This window comes from Lissotriton helveticus, chromosome 5_1, assembly GCF_964261635.1.
Source record: "Lissotriton helveticus chromosome 5_1, aLisHel1.1, whole genome shotgun sequence".
Taxonomy (NCBI): Eukaryota; Metazoa; Chordata; class Amphibia; order Caudata; family Salamandridae; genus Lissotriton; species Lissotriton helveticus.
The window spans coordinates 2,133,114,509-2,133,134,069 of NC_136065.1; the positions used below are offsets into that span (position 1 = coordinate 2,133,114,509).

At 54.3% G+C, this 19,561-nt stretch overlaps 1 protein-coding gene across 1 annotated transcript in view; it reads right to left on the minus strand.

The window, feature by feature from the left end:
* GPR107 (G protein-coupled receptor 107) overlaps positions 1 to 19,561 on the minus strand; it is a 315,329-nt gene that overhangs the window by 64,851 nt on the left and 230,917 nt on the right. The window contains exons 15-17 of the mRNA XM_078646219.1: positions 4,250 to 4,299; positions 2,497 to 2,580; positions 1,714 to 1,835 (exon numbers count right to left, since the gene is read on the minus strand). Of these exons, the coding sequence (XP_078502345.1) occupies positions 1,714 to 1,835; positions 2,497 to 2,580; positions 4,250 to 4,299 (256 nt within the window). The remainder of the gene's footprint in view (positions 1 to 1,713; positions 1,836 to 2,496; positions 2,581 to 4,249; positions 4,300 to 19,561) is intronic.

Consider the following 19,561-nt stretch of genomic DNA (forward strand, 5'->3'; position numbering starts at 1 on the left):
ACTCCTCGAGGTAGCGGGTCATCTGTTTGTTGACTGCTTTGTCGATGACCTTTGCCGGGAACAGGAGCAAGGAGATGGACCGGAAGTTCTTGAGGTCTTGAGATCATGGTCATGCCCAGGCACCCCAGGCACACGCTGTGTGGGTCCGTAATTGACATCAGCTTGCGACAGGTGTCGAAAGCCTTAAAGCCGGGCCGAGGACGACTGGACATCCCTGTGTGCACCAGGAGTCGATAGCAGTGTCAACAAAAATCGCATAAAAAAATAAGTCAAAAAGGGACTGGAGGTACCGCTCTCTTCGAATCTGCGCTGGCTGGCGTGGAAAAAGAAAGAACTGACGTCAGCACACGAGGGCGGTGTCTAAGTAGATACTGCAACGTCATTATGGCGACCACGACGCCAACGGCGAACGCAGAGTCGACTGACGCCACCTATCGATGCGCAGGGGTACCGCTGACCAAAACGTTCTCCGGATCGCTTGGAGGGAATTCTCAGGTAAGTAATCTATAACTAATTGTCTCTTTCAGATACGATAGAGCAACACTGCTCATCATAGACAACACAAACAATCCCAAATAGGCCACACTGTCAACCTGTACCCTGATAACTAGACAGCAATGCCTTAAAAGCTTGAGCATGCTATTTCTTAACAGTGGCAAGAACACAACTGGTCATCATGCACAACACTGAAACACCTCTGAAATAGACCACAGTACAAACCCACACCCTTCCAACCAATCAGGACCAGCAGGGTAGTTAGTGAGCATCCAATTTGCCAAAGGGCTTTTGTGTCTCATCAAGGATATTAGGAAGTATAACAATTCAACTAGTGTCTACCGTGGTGGACGCTAAGGCGAGGACAACAGCAGGAGGCCATGCTCAGGAAGAAGATTACAATGCCCACTCACACTGCCCATCTACAGCCACCTCCCGTTACCTGCCTTGCCCAACTTGCCCCTCCAGATCTTTGAGGCAGAGGAGCCTTTTCACCGGGACAGAGCAGGAAAAGAGGAGATTACCTGCCCACCCCCTCCCTTAACCTGACCCTGAAGGTCCTTCATGGAGAGGTGCCGTTCTACTGGGACAGAGCAAGAACACAATGATTTACCTGCACTCTCCAATCTACCCCTCCAGATCTTTGAGGCAGACTAGGACTGAGCGAAAGCAGGAGACATGCTCAGGGAGAAGCATACAATGTACACGCACAGTGCGCCTTTCTCCAGGTACCTCCCCCCCACCCCCCCAATCACCTGCCCATGCCTCCCTCCTTAAACCTGTGCCTCCAGACCTGAGGCACAGGAGCCCCTGTACCCAGACAGAGCAAGAAAGGGAGGTGATTACCTGGCATCAAATATTTGAGGCAGAGATGTCCTTCACCAGGACAGAACAAGAACAGGAGGAAATGACCTACCCTCCTTAGCCTGACTCTATGGATCTTTCAAGGAGAGGAGTCCCTTCACTGGGACAGATAAGGCCAGGAGGTGATTTACCTGCTCTCCCCAACCTGCCCCTCCAGCGTTTTCAGGCAGACATGATCTTTTACCAGGACAGAGTGAGGAAAGGAGTGTCATGATCCAGGAGAAGCGTGCATTGTCCACTCACACTGCACCTATCTCCAGCCACCTCCCCGGTTACCTGCCCTCCCTTCCATGGGCCTTAGCTGCAACAGAACAAGGGCAAGATGAGACGCTCAGGAATCACAATTCCACTTACACTGCATCCATCTCCAGGTCATCGTCGTCCTGAGACAGCTGCAGGTACGGGTTATCAGACGCTGGTCGAAACTTGTACCCAGTCAGCACGAAGAAGAGCAACGTGGCCAACTCATCCAACAGCTGCAGCAGAGAGGGTCAGAAAACAAGTATATTATTCCATTTGAATTTGTCCTGGATTCTGCAACACATCCTGCTCTACCGGAGTTTGTGGTAGCAGTCTTTGCCAACAAGTCTTTGCAATGCGCCGAGCATCATCTGCAGCATTGCCCTTTATAGTGCCTGGATCTGCAAACCCTCAGCTTGGACGTGGAACACTTTGAAGCAGTGAATGACCTCTCAATGACAGCGAGGGCTCAAGAGTCTGAAGCTCCTCATGTGCAGGACTAGACACTCACAGCTCTGACTTTGCACCAGTCACTGTTTAAAAAAAAAACCTTCAGGTTCTGCTGGGCTTTTAAGAATCATTCAGCACTAACCACCCGCACTACAGATCTCCACAGTGTTTCTGTATCTCGTTGAGCCTCACCACCCATCAGCACTATAAACCTTGCTGCAGTGTTTTCATCCCTCATACAGCCTCACTGGTCATGTGCACAATAACGCTTGCTGCAGTGTGTACCTCAGTCTCATTAGCCATCAGCACTATAAAGCTCAACTCCTTGTTTCCATACCTCGGTGCCTACCTTGCCATCTGCACTATAACGTTTGCTGCAGTGTTTAAATACCCCATAGAGCCTCGCTAACACACGGCACTATATAGCTCGCAGCAGTGAATTCATACCTCGTAGAGCCACTTCCACTGGAAGGGCACAATGATCTTGATGAGGATGGCAATGATGCGGGTGCAGTAAATGTAGCAGACGATCTGGAAGGAGAACAAGAGACAGGAGAGTGGTCAAATCAGTGGCAGCGCATGTGCTATTCTACGCTGCGCTACAGGCAGAGCACGTTTACAGCCCTGCTCAGGAGTCAGAGGGCTCACATGTCTACACAAGAGGCGGAGTACATCTACAGCACTAAACTACAGCCAGGGCGTGCAGGAGTGTGCAGCTACACTAGAGGCAGATTACATCTACAGCACTAGACGACAGCCAGTGTGTACAGGAGTGTGCATCTATAGCTCGAAGGTGGAGTCAGAGCGCGTCTACACTAATGGCAGAGTATATCTCCAGCACTAGACGACAGCCAGGGTGTACAGGAGTGTGCATCAAAACTCTACGGTGGAGTCAGAGCGCGTCTACACGAATGGCAGAGTATATCTACAGAACTAGACAACAGCCAGTGTGTACAGGAGTGTGTATCTATAGCTCTACGGTGGAGTCAGAGCGCATCTACACTAATGGCAGAGTATATCTACAGCACTAGACGACAGCCAGTGTGTACAGGAGTGTGCATCTATAGCTCTACGGTGGAGTCAGAGCGCGTCTACACTAATGGCAGGGTATATCTCCAGCACTAGATGACAGCCAGGGTGTACAGGAGTATGCATCTATAGCTCTACGGTGGAGTCAGAGCGCATCTACACTAATGGCAGAGTATATCTACAGCACTAGACGACAGCCAGGGTGTACAGGAGTGTGCATCTATAGCTCGAAGGTGGAGTCAGAGCGCGTCTACACTAATGGCAGGGTATATCTCCAGCACTAGATGACAGCCAGGGTGTACAGGAGTGTGCATCTATAGCTCTACGGTGGAGTCAGAGCGCGTCTAGACTAGAAGCAGAGTATATCTACAGCACTAGACGACAGCCAGGGTGTACAGGAGTGTGCATCTATAGCTATACGGTGGAGTCAGAGCGCGTCTAGACTAGAAGCAGAGTATATCTACAGCACTAGACGACAGCCAGGGTGTACAGGAGTGTGCATCTATAGCTATACGGTGGAGTCAGAGCGCGTCTACACTAATGGCAGGGTATATCTCCAGCACTAGACGACAGCCAGGGTGTACAGGAGTGTGCATCTATAGCTATACGGTGGAGTCAGAGCGCGTCTAGACTAGAAGCAGAGTATATCTACAGCACTAGACGACAGCCAGGGTGTACAGGAGTGTGCATCTATAGCTATACGGTGGAGTCAGAGCGCGTCTACACTAATGGCAGGGTATATCTCCAGCACTAGACGACAGCCAGGGTGTACAGGAGCGTGCATCTATAGCTCTACGGTGGAGTCAGAGCGCGTCTAGACTAGAAGCAGAGTATATCTACAGCACTAGACGACAGCCAGGGTGTACAGGAGTGTGCATCTATAGCTCTACGGTGGAGTCACAGCACGTCTACACTAACGGCAGAGTATATCTACAGCACTAGACAGCCAGGGTGTACAGGAGTGTGCATCTATAGCTCGACGGTGGAGTCAGAGCGCGTCTACACTAACGGCAGAGTCCTCACCCACCTCCGTGGACAGGCCTTGCCTATAGCCCTGCTCGGATCGAGGGTGTGACTGTAATTCACAGTTGTAGCTCTAGTCTACATCTACCTCGCTGCACGCCTCGCCTGCAATTCTGTTCCCTGTACTGTTTTGTTCCAAACAACTCACCATGACGTAGTAATGACGGAACAGCTTCAACTTCGCTAGGTTAATCGCAGCTGTAAGGGAGAAAGAAAGAATGGAAAAATTTCAGGGAAAGAAGCAAAATAAATCACAAAATCCATCATGGTGGTTTCACATTGAATTTGCAAGTGACAGAAACCACCAGAAGTGTCAAACCGACAGGCATCTTCTGGGATCTGCCAGAGGGTGCCTCTAGAACCAAACAGGAATGCACAAGTGACCAGCATCTTCTGGAATCTACCCGGGAGTGCTCTCGGAACCCAACAGGAGTGCTCTAGTGAAAGGCATCTCCTGCGATCTGCTAGTGGGTGCCTCTAGAATCCAGAAGGATTGTGCTAGTGACTGGAATCTCCTGGGATCTGCAAGGAATACTCAGAGGCTGAGTGTACAAATGATCAGCCTAGGAATCAGAATCTACCACCAGTAATCAAGAACTCTCCCAGGAGTGACTGGCATTTCCTGGGGGCTATAAGTGTTGCTGAGAAGACAGTAAGTGGCGTCTCCTGGAGGCGCCTTCAAAAGAAGAGAGTTTCCCAGAAAACCAGAAAGGACTGGGTTTTAATAAACAAAACAAAAGGGGGGTTCCTTTCGGTGTTATTCAATGAAATGTTGACAATTTAAACACTTAGCAGATAATCACAAAACTTTTGACAAGACATGTGAAGAAATTATAATCCAAAGGCTCTATAAATTCCTCTTTATACTCATATTTATTGATAGGAAAACATTTAATTAAAATTGTACAATACACAGTTGGGCACAATCTCTAGTTAGTGTTTTGAACTTGCACATTTCATTACATAATGAAGCAATTGGTATTCATATACATGTGTTGCACAAATTTTATAAAAAACATCGAAAATTATTAAAATATACAAACAAATATCACAATTTTTTATAAAAGAAATAAAAATCACATGGAGTCCATATGTCGACGCGTTTCGGTGCTTGAGCTTTAAGTTGTGTAAACACCTTCCTCAGGACTGAACTTTTAAAAACAAGATGTCTTCTTTTTTAATTTATTTAGTAAGTCCTATATTTGCCTTTTATCTCCTGGACCTTCTGGTTAATTTTCAGAGTCCTCCTTATGGGTCTATTGCTTATATCTCTACTTCACCATTGAGGATGTGATCATGTATTTTCAACCTTCACGCTCAATTCAATGTTGATAATTTTCTAGTGTGGATGTACTGTCCACCATTTAAGGTCCTTATGTTGCCATTATACGTTTCAGTCTTAATTCCACATAAGCCTTCAGCTTCTCAGGCTCTCTCTTTATAGTGAGTCTTGGAAACGTAGGGATGTGGGGGTCATTACTTTATTCCCTCTACTCCCGTCTTGCTCTGCTCGATAGTGCAGTTACATAGACCTTGTTTCTAGTGTGTGCAGCGATATCGGGTCGTCTCGTAAATCTACGTGTTCTTGTCAAAAGATTATCTCCTGGAGGCGGACAGTGATCCAAAACCCACCAGGAGTCAGACCCAAGAGTGAATGGAATCTGCACTGTGGAGCAAAACCCGCCAGGAATGCCCAAGTGACTCATTTCCTGGAGGCGGACAGTGATCCAGAACCAACCAGAAGTCAGACCTAAGAGTGAATGGAACCTCCACCTTGATGCAGAACCCGCCAGGAGTGCCCGAGTGACTTATCTCCTGGGGTCCAACAGAGATCCAGAACCATCGACAAGTGTCCCAGGCTTTTACAGAAAATGGCATGTTTGGGAAGTCACAGATTCTCAAAATATGCTTTACTAACCACAGGTGCCACACTACACCACTTTAACACACATCTGTCCCACTGAATCCCAGAAAGGACACTTAAAATAGAAACATAGTATTGCTTTTATTTAGGTCGCAGAGATTTGCACAGCATGCTTTCAGCCTTTAGTCTGGGGTAAAAGCAATGCTGGGAGCAGCCAGAAAATAAAATACACCCCAAACTGAACCATATCCCAAACAAAGAAGTTACTTACCTTTGGTAATGTTCTTTCTGGTGGATACTCTAAATAACCCTATATTCCTCACTTTTAGACTGTTTTGAGGTGCTAGACTGGATCAGGAAGTTTTTTTGGCATAGTACCTTCACGCCAGAAGGTGGTGGTGTGTGACTCTGGGCCAACCACGTTCCGCCCCAGAAGTGACTGCTAGAGCTGCATATATGCGCCAGCTAAGCGTGCAACGTCAGTTTATTTCTTAACATTGTGCTCGCCCTCGAACAAGAAGTCCATAGACCAATTATCTGTGCCAGTGTGCAGACCTGTAATTTGGGATCTTTTTAGATGGAAAGAGGCCATTCCACAGAATGAGAAGGTGGGAGTGCCGTGAGGAATCTACAGTTAGATACAGAATCCACCAGAAAGTGTTGCCAAAGATAAATAACTTGTTCTTCCAATCAATACTTATAACTTCAAATTCCTCATCTTTAGAATACCAAAGCAGTAGCCGCACCTTCCGAAGTCGGTGGGTATGTGAAATGACTTGGACTAAAAAGTCCAGCAGGACCGAACAGCCAAAATGTCTTTCCTGTCTGCTCTGGCTATCAAGGCATTAGTGCTTCGAGAACATGTGCACAGATACCCGCGTTACAGCCTGAAATATCCAGGACAGACACCACCACCATCACTTTCAGGAAAACCTGAGGGGCCTTGGTGAGGCTGAAGGGGAGCACAGCAAACTTAAAATGCTTGTGGCTCAACTTGAACCGCAAGTACCACCTGTCAGCCTGCAGAACAGGAACAATGACAAAGACATCCTGCAGGCCCAACCGACCACCCAGTTTCCTGGATTCAGGGCAGACAGAACCTGGGCCACAGTGAGCATCATGATGCCCTTGCGCAGGAAGAAACAGCGGTCAGAGGTCTAGAATAACTTGAAGACACCTGCTTTTTCGTCACTAGGAACCAGCGGACGAAACATGCAGTTCCAATTTCCGAAGCCGGGACACTCTATGCTTCCTTTCACCAAAATATCTTGAACGTCCTACAGCAACGTGGACAAGTGCTCCTCCGAAAGCTAGCAGGGCGTAGCAATGAAGCATTATCCGCAGGAGCCACCTCTTGAATGTACTGGCCTGCCACCCAAGGAGAAATTGACTGGTTCTGCCACTCACGGTAGGATTGTGTACCGCTGGTTGCAAACTAAAATGGCTTGGAGGATACTGCTGGAGGGGCTGGGGACTGGGAGAGTTGCTGTCCCACTGGGCCGGGATGGTCTCTTCAGGATTCCTGGCCAGACTTCAAAACCTGTTCTTGGGGTAGTGGGCCTTGGAGTTGCTTGCATGCACATCGCTGGTGAAGCCTTGAAAGCGCCAAAACAGTTGGGGACACTGCCTTGTGTGTGTGTGTGTGTGGAGAGACAGAGGGACAATGTTGTACCTCTGCTTTCCTTGAATTGCTTGGGGAATCAGCCTTCTCGCCAAATAGACGAGACGCAACAAAAGGCATGAATGACGCCGGATATCACGCAAGAGGCCTGTTAATCTCATCCATGCGTGGCATCAGACCACCACGCTACTCCAGACTGCTCTGCCTAAACAGCTGGTAGTGTCCAGCCCTGACCTCATGACATATTTGCCCGCATCCTGGTCTTCCTAAATAGCTTGCTCCAGGATGGTATGTAATTTCTCTGGGACTGCAAGCAAGATCTCAGCATCCATGTGCCATAACAAATGAAAGTACCTCCCAGCAGGCAGCTAGGGTTGATGGACCGAGGCGAATATCCATTTGCCGAATCCCTTAATTCTCCTTAAATCTCCATCTCATTGGGTACACATAGGGAATCAGTTGGCACAAATCCTGCTCTCAGGAGTAGGGTGGTAGGCTAAGAAGCAGGGTCTTCCGATGAAGGTCTGTCTTCATGCAGAGGTCCATTTACGGGTGTACAGGAACAAGTTCGGAGCTTCGTTGAAAGGCAGCAAGGGCTTGGACAAGGACTGTCCAGGCCGCAAAACTTCAGTGAGGACATTGGTTTTCATCTTAGATGAGAACCGTAAGTCCAAGACTTTGGCTATCTGTCTGAAGTCTGCAGTAAATTACGTTGTTTCTTCCACTGAAGGACTGGAAGGGAACCCAGCCCAGTGCCAGGTAAAGTGTAATCAATTGGTCTCGTGTAGGTCCAAATAGATATGGTCATCCTCATACTGAGGTGGAAATTCATATCGATCAGCTCCATCGTCATCCAAGGCTGGATGGCTTAGGCCAGAGTCTGATCTAAAGAATGGTTTGGAGTGCCGGTTGCATTGGAACTGTTCCAGGATGCGACCTGATCGATATGACGGCTGATTTGTCTTGCAGTCAGACAGGACAACCGGATCAGTGCCCTCCTCTGCCCCAGTTGCAGCCAGTGCCGGCAAGCAGGAACCAGCGTTGATCTTGGTGCTGGACGTAGACTCTGTTCCGGAGTCCGGGCTGAACTTGAAAAGGTTCAGGAGACAGATCTGCCGGTGATAACATGACTGGAGGCCTCTGTGGATCCAGACGGTACTCCAGAGGGAGCCAGAACGGTGTCACAGATTTCCAACATGGTTTCTTTGAAAGGCGCAATCCATTAAAATTTGGCATCCATCCTGATCAGCTGGGGAATTGGCTCTTTGGTGGGGGAGCAGGTTTGAGGGGCACTGATGTCCTCAAAACTTCCAGAGGGAGGCTGGAGAGCCCCCCGCTTGGCCTTCTCATGGTTGTTCTTGGACTGTGACTTGCCAGAAGATTTGATTTGACCGCAATGAAGATTGTTCCAGGAGCAGCAAAGAGTAGTAACCGGTCCATGCTCTCGACCTGGACTTGAGCAACTTCCTTCGGTGTTTGGCAAAATTAAGCTTGATTCTGCGTTCCTGGTTCGCCTACAGATGCACAAGAGCACACTCCTTCCAGGACTTGGAGCCTGGCCCGAACCCAAAGATCCAGAGACACTTCACGGGGATCTGTCAGACATTTGCTTACGATAACCCCCACAAGGTTTAAACCCTGTAGTTTTAGGAGTGGACATGATGTTCCCTTGCACATTGGAAAAAGAATTTCAAGAAAAAGCTCGTCAACAGATGAGTAAAAAGTTACGAGCTAGCTTCGGATGGTTGTAAAAGGGTATAGAAAGACCTGGAGTCTGCGTGCTTGGACAGCGCTTTTATGTGACTCCAGCCATCACTTTTGGGGTAGAACAGGTTCGACGTGGAGCTGCATGGCACCACCTACTGGTGTGCAGGGGCTACGCTGAAAAATATTGCAGATCGAGTCTGGCGCCTGGGGATATTCTAAAGGTGAGGAATCTACAGTTCGAAGTATCGATCAGAAAGCGATTCGCAAAGGGAGCCCATCAGCCATTCAGGGGATTAGTCACCCTAAATAAATTCTGAAACGTTGCCCTTTTATCCATTATTCGCGTACCTAATTCCTTCTTTCTCTGATCATAATGTATTTTTCATTCTTCTTTCCTTCTCTTAATCTTTTCTATTCAAACATCAGCCATTATTCATCCCTTCTTTCCATCCATGTGTCTTTCATACATCCCCTTCTGTCCTTCCATCTTTACCTTTGTCATTCATCTATTCTCTCCATCCACTTTATCGCCCTTCTTTCTTTAGATCATTCATACATCCTTCAATACTTCTGTTGAACCATCCACCCATCCTTTAGTTCCTCTTCATCCATTCCTCATCACCCCTCTCTCTTCCTCCTTCCTTGTTCTCTTGTTACATTCTCCCCCCCCTCCCCCTCCCCCCCCCCCCGCCACACATCCCATGTGAGAGTTTCTGGCTAGAGGCCAGCAGCCTTTGAACAAACACAAAAGAGCTCAAAACAAAAACGTAAATATGTCATGTTGGTCAGAACCTTCAAGTGCCACCCGGGCCCTGCTCAAGCTGCTAAACTGGGGGTTTGTGGTGCCCCGTGGGTGTGTGCACCTTCACAGTCCGACAGTTTGAGTTGGATCATCTGTAGAATGGGCGGTGGTCGTATGCTGCTTTTATGAATGATGCTGACAGGTGTGTGCACGGTCACGCTCTAAGGACATGGACAAGGTATTGTTAAGGGTCCAAAGAATCCCCTCAGCCAGACCGGTGGCTGCTCACCGAGTGCTGTGCTGCCACAGTCAGAGAGTCCCTTCACCCGGACGGGTGGCTGCTCACAGCGTGCTGTGCTGTCACGGTCAGGTCTTGTTAAGGGCCCGGAGAGTCCCTTCAGCCAGACCGGTGGCTGCTCACCGAGTACTGTGCTGTCACAGTCCGAGTCTCCCTTCAGCCAGACCGGTGGCTGCTCACAGCGTGCTGTGCTGTCACGGTTAGTGGCCCAGAGTCCCTTCACCCGGACCGGTGGCTGCTACCAGAGTGCTGTGCTGCCACAGTCAGAGAGTCCCTTCACCCGGACCGGTGGCTGCTCACAGCGTGCTGTGCAGTCACAGTCAGAGAGTCCCTTCACCCGGACCGGTGGCTGCTCACAGCGTGCTGTGCTGTCACGGTCAGGTCTTGTTAAGGGCCCGGTGAGTCCCTTCAGCCAGACCGGTGGCTGCTCACCGAGTGCTGTGCTGTCACGGGCAGAGTCTCGCTTCAGCCAGACCGGTGGCTGCTCACCGAGTGCTGTGCTGCCACAGTCAGAGAGTCCCTTCACCCGGACCGGTGGCTGCTCACAGCGTGCTGTGCTGCCACAGTCAGATAGTCGCTTCAGCCAGACCGGTGGCTGCTCACAGCGTGCTGTGCTGTCACGGGCAGAGTCGCTACAGCCAGACGGGTGGCTGTTTACAGCGTGCTGTGCTGCCACAGTCAGATAGTCGCTTCAGCCAGACCGGTGGCTGCTCACCGAGTGCTGTGCTGTCACAGGCAGAGTCTCGCTTCCCCCGGACCGGTGGCTGCTCACCGAGTGCTGTGCTGTCACAGGCAGAGTCTCGCTTCCCCCGGACCGGTGGCTGCTCACCGGGTGCTGTGCTGTCACGGGCAGAGTCTCGCTTCCCCCGGACCGGTGGCTGCTCACAGCGTGCTGTGCTGCCACAGTCAGAGAGTCCCTTCACCCGGACCGGTGGCTGCTCACAGCGTGCTGTGCTGCCACAGTCAGATAGTCGCTTCAGCCAGACCGGTGGCTGCTCACCGAGTGCTGTGCTGTCACAGGCAGAGTCTCGCTTCAGCCAGACCGGTGGCTGCTCACCGAGTGCTGTGCTGTCACAGGCAGAGTCTCGCTTCAGCCAGACCGGTGGCTGCTCACCGAGTGCTGTGCTGTCACAGGCAGAGTCTCGCTTCCCCCGGACCGGTGGCTGCTCACCGAGTGCTGTGCTGTCACAGGCAGAGTCTCGCTTCAGCCAGACGGGTGGCTGCTCACAGCGTGCTGTGCTGTCACGGTCAGGTCTTGTTAAGGGCCCGGAGAGTCGCTTCAGCCAGACCGGTGGCTGCTCACCGAGTGCTGTGCTGTGACGGGCAGAGTCTCGCTTCCCCCGGACCGGTGGCTGCTCACAGCGTGCTGTGCTGTCACGGTCAGGTCTTGTTAAGGGCCCGGAGAGTCCCTTCAGCCAGACCGGTGGCTGCTCACCGAGTGCTGTGCTGTCACGGGCAGAGTCTCGCTTCAGCCAGACCGGTGGCTGCTCACCGAGTGCTGTGCTGCCACAGTCAGAGAGTCTCTTCACCCGGACCGGTGGCTGCTCACAGCGTGCTGTGCTGCCACAGTCAGATAGTCCCTTCACCCGGACCGGTGGCTGCTCACAGCGTGCTGTGCTGCCACAGTCAGATAGTCCCTTCACCCGGACCGGTGGCTGCTCACAGCGTGCTGTGCTGCCACAGTCAGATAGTCGCTTCAGCCAGACCGGTGGCTGCTCACCGAGTGCTGTGCTGCCACAGTCAGAGAGTCCCTTCACCCGGACCGGTGGCTGCTCACAGCGTGCTGTGCTGTCACGGTCAGGTCTTGTTAAGGGCCCGGAGAGTCCCTTCAGCCAGACCGGTGGCTGCTCACCGAGTGCTGTGCTGTCACAGTCCGAGTCTCCCTTCAGCCAGACCGGTGGCTGCTCACCGAGTGCTGTGCTGTCACAGGCAGAGTCTCGCTTCCCCCGGACCGGTGGCTGCTCACCGAGTGCTGTGCTGTCACGGGCAGAGTCTCGCTTCCCCCGGACCGGTGGCTGCTCACAGCGTGCTGTGCTGCCACAGTCAGAGAGTCCCTTCACCCGGACCGGTGGCTGCTCACAGCGTGCTGTGCTGCCACAGTCAGATAGTCGCTTCAGCCAGACCGGTGGCTGCTCACCAAGTGCTGTGCTGTCACAGGCAGAGTCTCGCTTCAGCCAGACCGGTGGCTGCTCACCGAGTGCTGTGCTGCCACAGTCAGAGAGTCCCTTCACCCGGACCGGTGGCTGCTCACAGCGTGCTGTGCTGCCACAGTCAGATAGTCCCTTCACCCGGACCGGTGGCTGCTCACAGCGTGCTGTGCTGCCACAGTCAGATAGTCGCTTCAGCCAGACCGGTGGCTGCTCACCGAGTGCTGTGCTGTCACAGGCAGAGTCTCGCTTCAGCCAGACGGGTGGCTGCTCACAGCGTGCTGTGCTGTCACGGTCAGGTCTTGTTAAGGGCCCGGAGAGTCCCTTCAGCCAGACCGGTGGCTGCTCACCGAGTGCTGTGCTGCCACAGTCCGAGTCTCCCTTCAGCCAGACCGGTGGCTGCTCACCGAGTGCTGTGCTGTCACGGGCAGAGTCTCGCTTCCCCCGGACCGGTGGCTGCTCACAGCGTGCTGTGCTGCCACAGTCAGAGAGCCCCTTCACCCGGACCGGTGGCTGCTCACAGCGTGCTGTGCTGCCACAGTCAGATAGTCGCTTCAGCCAGACCGGTGGCTGCTCACCGAGTGCTGTGCTGTCACGGGCAGAGTCTCGCTTCCCCCGGACCGGTGGCTGCTCACAGCGTGCTGTGCTGCCACAGTCAGAGAGTCCCTTCACCCGGACCGGTGGCTGCTCACAGCGTGCTGTGCTGCCACAGTCAGATAGTCGCTTCAGCCAGACCGGTGGCTGCTCACAGCGTGCTGTGCTGTCACAGGCAGAGTCTCGCTTCCCCCGGACCGGTGGCTGCTCACAGCGTGCTGTGCTGCCACAGTCAGAGAGTCCCTTCACCCGGACCGGTGGCTGCTCACAGCGTGCTGTGCGGTCACGGTCAGGTCTTGTTAAGGGCCCGGAGAGTCCCTTCAGCCAGACCGGTGGCTGCTCACCGAGTGCTGTGCTGTCACAGTCCGAGTCTCCCTTCAGCCAGACCGGTGGCTGCTCACCGAGTGCTGTGCTGTCACAGGCAGAGTCTCGCTTCCCCCGGACCGGTGGCTGCTCACCGAGTGCTGTGCTGTCACGGGCAGAGTCTCGCTTCCCCCGGACCGGTGGCTGCTCACAGCGTGCTGTGCTGCCACAGTCAGAGAGTCCCTTCACCCGGACCGGTGGCTGCTCACAGCGTGCTGTGCTGCCACAGTCAGATAGTCGCTTCAGCCAGACCGGTGGCTGCTCACCGAGTGCTGTGCTGTCACAGGCAGAGTCTCGCTTCAGCCAGACCGGTGGCTGCTCACCGAGTGCTGTGCTGTCACAGGCAGAGTCTCCCTTCAGCCAGACCGGTGGCTGCTCACCGAGTGCTGTGCTGTCACGGGCAGAGTCTCGCTTCCCCCGGACCGGTGGCTGCTCACAGCGTGCTGTGCTGCCACAGTCAGAGAGTCCCTTCACCCGGACCGGTGGCTGCTCACAGCGTGCTGTGCTGCCACAGTCAGATAGTCGCTTCAGCCAGACCGGTGGCTGCTCACCGAGTACTGTGCTGTCACAGGCAGAGTCTCCCTTCAGCCAGACCGGTGGCTGCTCACCGAGTGCTGTGCTGTCACAGGCAGAGTCTCGCTTCCCCCGGACCGGTGGCTGCTCACCGAGTGCTGTGCTGTCACGGGCAGAGTCTCGCTTCCCCCGGACCGGTGGCTGCTCACAGCGTGCTGTGCTGCCACAGTCAGATAGTCGCTTCAGCCAGACCGGTGGCTGCTCACTGAGTGCTGTGCTGTCACAGGCAGAGTCTCGCTTCAGCCAGACCGGTGGCTGCTCACCGAGTGCTGTGCTGTCACAAGCAGAGTCTCGCTTCCCCCGGACCGGTGGCTGCTCACCGAGTGCTGTGCTGTCACAGGCAGAGTCTCGCTTCAGCCAGACGGGTGGCTGCTCACAGCGTGCTGTGCTGCCACAGTCAGAGAGTCCCTTCACCCGGACCGGTGGCTGCTCACAGAGTGCTGTGCTGTCACAGGCAGAGTCTCGCTTCACCCGGACCGGTGGCTGCTCACAGCGTGCTGTGCTGTCACGGTCAGGTCTTGTTAAGGGCCCGGAGAGTCCCTTCAGCCAGACCGGTGGCTGCTCACAGAGTGCTGTGCTGTCACGGGCAGAGTCGCTACAGCCAGACGGGTGGCTATTTACAGCGTGCTGTGCTGTCACAGTCAGAGAGTCCCTTCAGCCGGACCGGTGGCTGCTCACCGACTGCTGTGCTGTCACGGGCAGAGTCTCGCTTCAGCCAGACAGGTGGCTGCTCACCGAGTGCTGTGCTGTCACGGTTAGTGGCCCAGAGTCCCTCCACCCGGACCGGTGGCTGCTCCCAGAGTGCTGTGCTGTCACGGTCAGAGAGTCCCTTCACCCGGACCGGTGGCTGCTCACCAAGTGCTGTGACGGTCAGCTCCTGTGCTCTGGTGTACGCAGTATTGTTGGGAGCTCGAGTGGTCCATCTGTATGGTGCCTCTGCGGTCTCTTAGAGGACGAGTGCCCGCTCCAGGTTGGCGCTCTTCAGAGCTCAGCATACATAGATTATATGAAACGTGAGCAGCGTCACGTGCTCTGTCGGCTGTTGTCACCTAGTGGAAGGTGATGCTGTGTGCAGAGAAATATCTCAGTCCTGGCTGCATCTGCACGGCTCTGTACTCCTATGAGCAGACCATGAGAAGTGTGCACAGCTGTGTGCCCCTACGTGCACCACCGGGCATGGTGCACAGATGTGTGCTCCTATGGGCATCCCTGCCAGTGTGCACAGCTGTGTGCTCTTGTGTGCACCCATGGGCAGTGTGCACAGCTGTGTGCTCCCATGGGCACCCCTGGCAGTGTGCACAGCTGTGTGCTCCTATGGACAATCCTGGCAGTGTGCACAGCTGTGTGCACCCACGGGCAGTGTGCACAGCGGTGTGCTCCTATGGGCATCCCTGGCAGTGTGCACAGCTGTGTGCTCCCATGGGCACCCCTGGCAGTGTGCACAGCTGTGTGCTCCTATGGACAATCCTGGCAGTGTGCACAGCTGTGTGCTCCTGTGTGCAACCACGGGCAGTGTGCACAGCTGTCTGCTCCTATGGGCATTCCTGGCAGTGTGCACAGCTGTGTGCACCCACGGGCATTGTGCACAGCGGTGTGCTCCTATGGGCATCCCTGGCTGTTTGCTATGGGCATCCCTGGCAGTGTGCACAGCTGTGTGCTCCTGTGAGCACCCTCGGGCATGGTGCACAGCTGTGTGCTCCTGTGTGCACCCACAGGCAGAGTGAAAAGCTGTATGCTCCTGTGTGCACCCAAGGGCATGGTGCACAGCTGTGTGCTCCTGTGTGCACAAACAGGCATGGTGCACGGCTGTGTGCTCATGGGCAGCGTTGAAGCCCGGATCCCCTCACCCACAGGCCAGGAACCTCCACTGGATGGCACCTGACGGTTGATTGGGTTGGGGGGATGGGAGGTATAGGTGATGCCCCACAGCCTGGACCCCTCGACTGGATGACGCATCACACGGGGAGGGGGAGGCAGGTGATGCAACCTCCGCCAAAACACATGATGCCTAAAAACATTCAGAAGTGTAAGGAACAAGCAATTGCGCAAAACTCACATGAGCCACCACCTGTGGCAGTCCCTAGGCCAACTGGCCTCTCTAGGGCTAGGACGCCCTGTGTCCCAATGTCAGGGGCCTAAACGTGACAGCTGCCCACAAAGTGCTGGGCAGCTGTGTAGCAATTGATGGGGCCAGCGTTGGAGCCTCCCAGGCTCTGAACCAATAGAATGTCCCCCTGAGCCTCTCTGGGCTCGAGCAAATGTGGCACCCAAGAGCCTCTCAGGGCTCGTAGAGAAGGTGCCCTGTTTGAGCCTCGCAGGCTCTGACCAATGCAATGCCCCTTAGAGCCTCCGTGGCTCTGACAACAAAGATGCAGCCTCACTGGGCGGTGGTGTCCCTCACGGGGGATCCGGGAACACTTGGGGCGCCGTGAGCCTCTCTTGGGCTCTCAAACCAAATGTGGCGCCTGAGCCCCTCTGGGTGGTGCAACAACAATGGGGCCCTGGAGCCTCGGCGCTCCTATCTACAAATGCCCCCGGGGAGCCTTCGCGGCCCTAACACACAAAGGTCGCCTTGGGGGAGCCTCTCAGGGCTCAACAAAACTGTGCCGCGCCGCTATCTGAAAAATGGAACTGCCCCCTGCACTCACCAGGACCTCGCTGGGCAGTAACCCGGCCGGACTCCTTCCAGCAGCGCGGGGCTCCTCTTCAGCACCGGAGCCCGGTCTGCTCTTCCAGCCGTTTCCTTATCTGGCGCCGGTCACGGGACTGCTTCCCCTGCAGTCTCTCCGGCCGGCACTGCTCCTCCGCTCCCCTGCTTCTTCCTCGGGCTGTGGGGGCGGGACTTCCGGTCCTTTTCCAGGGGGATGCACTGCAATTGGCCAGCCAAACACTTCCGGGTCGCCACGGGCAGCGCGGCGGCCCTTTTCAAGCACTTGCAGGTGGGGTGTCACTATCCGAGGAGTAGGCTCCCTCGTGATAAATTAAAATATATAAATAGCGGCAAGGCCCCTGGCGGGGTGGGCACCGGCCAGGGGACAAGATAATAGAAAATAAGCGAGGTGGGCACTCGCCAGGGCAACCACAAGCAGGGTGGGCACCTGCACAGCAAGCAAAGCGCTCCCAAGCGTAAAATGGAAAGGCAAAGCGCTCCCCAGCGCTACAAGCAAGCAGAGCCTCAGCAAAAGTTCTTGGGTAGGCAGGGGGGCAAGGCTGGGCCCAGAGCCAGCTCACTGGGCCTCCAGGCAGGGAGGCAGTTCAAGTGGCGGTCCTCCTGGCACCCAGCAGCAGCAGCAGCAGCCCCCCTCTGTAGGATCCTGGAAGAGAACAAATTGAAAGGGGACAAAGCCCCTTCTTATACTTGAAATCCCTTTGTCTGTAGGTGCAGGGTGGGGGAGAAACCAGTCGCAGCTGGTTTTGGAGCACCACACTAGGGAGGCTAGGGTCATTAGACGCACCACAGGGGGCGCAGCCAGCATTGTGTGGGGAAAGCCCAGCCCTATTCAGGACCCAGGTGCAGCCCCTCCCTCACATCAGCATGCTAATCTCAACACTCACCACCGGGGCAGACCCATCATGACTCATGGAGCCTGGCATTCCAGCCAGCTCCTGCCAATCACACGCCAGCACCTCTACAACACACACACAGCCATGTCTAGAAGTAGCACTTCCACACTAGACAAATACACGCCGCATACATCATCTCGCAGGATTCAATCACACGAGTCCACACATACCAGACTCAAGCCTGTACACCCCACGCATCAGGAACTACCAGGGACACAGACATTCCCCATGCATTCCTATAGGAGGGCAGGCCTGTCTCACCACATGCACTCAGAGTGCGCACGCACTTTCCACTGGGACACAGTGAAAGTGCGCAGAAACCAAAAATCACCATCACCAGGTCACCATTAAAAGCAAAAAGTTTAGGGGTGAACCTGCCAGAAGGGCCAAGTAGCAAAAAGTTTAGGGGTGAACCTGCCAGAAGGGCCAAGTCCAACAGGCACCCTATGGAGCCCCATACTTCACACCTTGATGGCCAAGAGTGCCTCTCCGCCCTCAACGGCACCCTATGGAGCCCCATCCTTCACATCTTGATGGCTAAGAGTGGCTCTCTGCCCTCAACGGCACCCTATGGAGCCCCATCCTTCACATCTTGATGGCCAAGAGTGGCTCTCTGCCTTCAACGGCACCCTATGGAGCCCCATCCTTCCCACCTTAATGACCAAGAGTGCCTCTCCGCCCTCAACGGCACCCTATGGAGCCCCATCCTTCACACCTTGATGAACAAGAGTGGCTCTCTGCCCTCAACGGCACCCTATGGAGCCCCATCCTTACTGGTTCATGACCAAAAGTGTCTCTCTGCCCTCAACGGCACCCTATGAAGCCCCATCCTTCACACCTTAATCACCAAGAGTGGCTCTCAGCCCTCAACGGCACCCTATGGAGCCCCATCCTTCACACCTTAATGACCAAGAGTGGCTCTCCGCCCTCAACGGCACCCTATGGAGCCCCATCCTTCACACCTTGATGGCCAAGCGTGGCTCTCCGCCGTCAACGGCACCCTATGAAGCCCCATCCTTCGCACCTTGATGAACAAGAGTGGCTCTCTGCCCTCAACGGCACCCTATGGAACCCCCATCCTTCACACCTTGATGACCAAGAGTGGCTCTCCGCCCTCAACGGCACCCTATGGAGCCCCATACTTCACACCTTGATAAACAAGAGTGGCTCTCTGCCCTCAACGGCACCCTATGGAACCCCATCCTTCACACCTTGATGACCAAGAGTGGCTCTCAGCCCTCAATGGCACCCTATGGAGCCCCATCCTTCACACCTTAATGACCAAGAGTGGCTCTCCGCCCTCAACGGCACCCTATGGAGCCCCATCCTTCACACCTTGATGACCAAAGGTGGCTCTCTGCCCTCAACCTCTAAACGGCACCCTATGAAGCCCCATCCGTCACACCTTAATGACCAAGAGTGCCTCTCAGCCCTCAATGGCACCCTTTGGAGCCCCATCCATCACACCTTAATGAACAAGAGTGGCTCTCTGCCCTCAACGGCACCCTATGAAGCCCCATCCTTCACACCTTGATGACCAAGATTGGCTCTCTGCTCTCAACGGCAGCCTATGAAGGCCTATCCTTCACACCTTGATGGCCAAGCGTGGCTCTGTGCTCTCAACGGCACCCTATGAAGCCATATCCATCACACCTTGATGGCCAAGCGTGGCTCTCTGCCCTAATCACCCATTGGAGCAACATCCTTCACACCTTGATGGCCAAGCGTGGCTTTCTGCCCTCAACGGCACCCTATGGAGCCCCATCCTTCACACCTTGATGGCCAAGCGTGGCTCTCCGCCCTCAACGGCACCCTATGGAGCCCCATCCTTCACACCTTAATGACCAAGAGTGGCTCTCTGCCCTCAACGGCACCCTATGGAGCCCCATCCTTCACACCTTGATGAACAAGAGTGGCTCTCTGCCCTCAACGGCACCCTATGGAGCCCCATCCATCACACCTTAATGAACAAGAGTGGCTCTCTGCC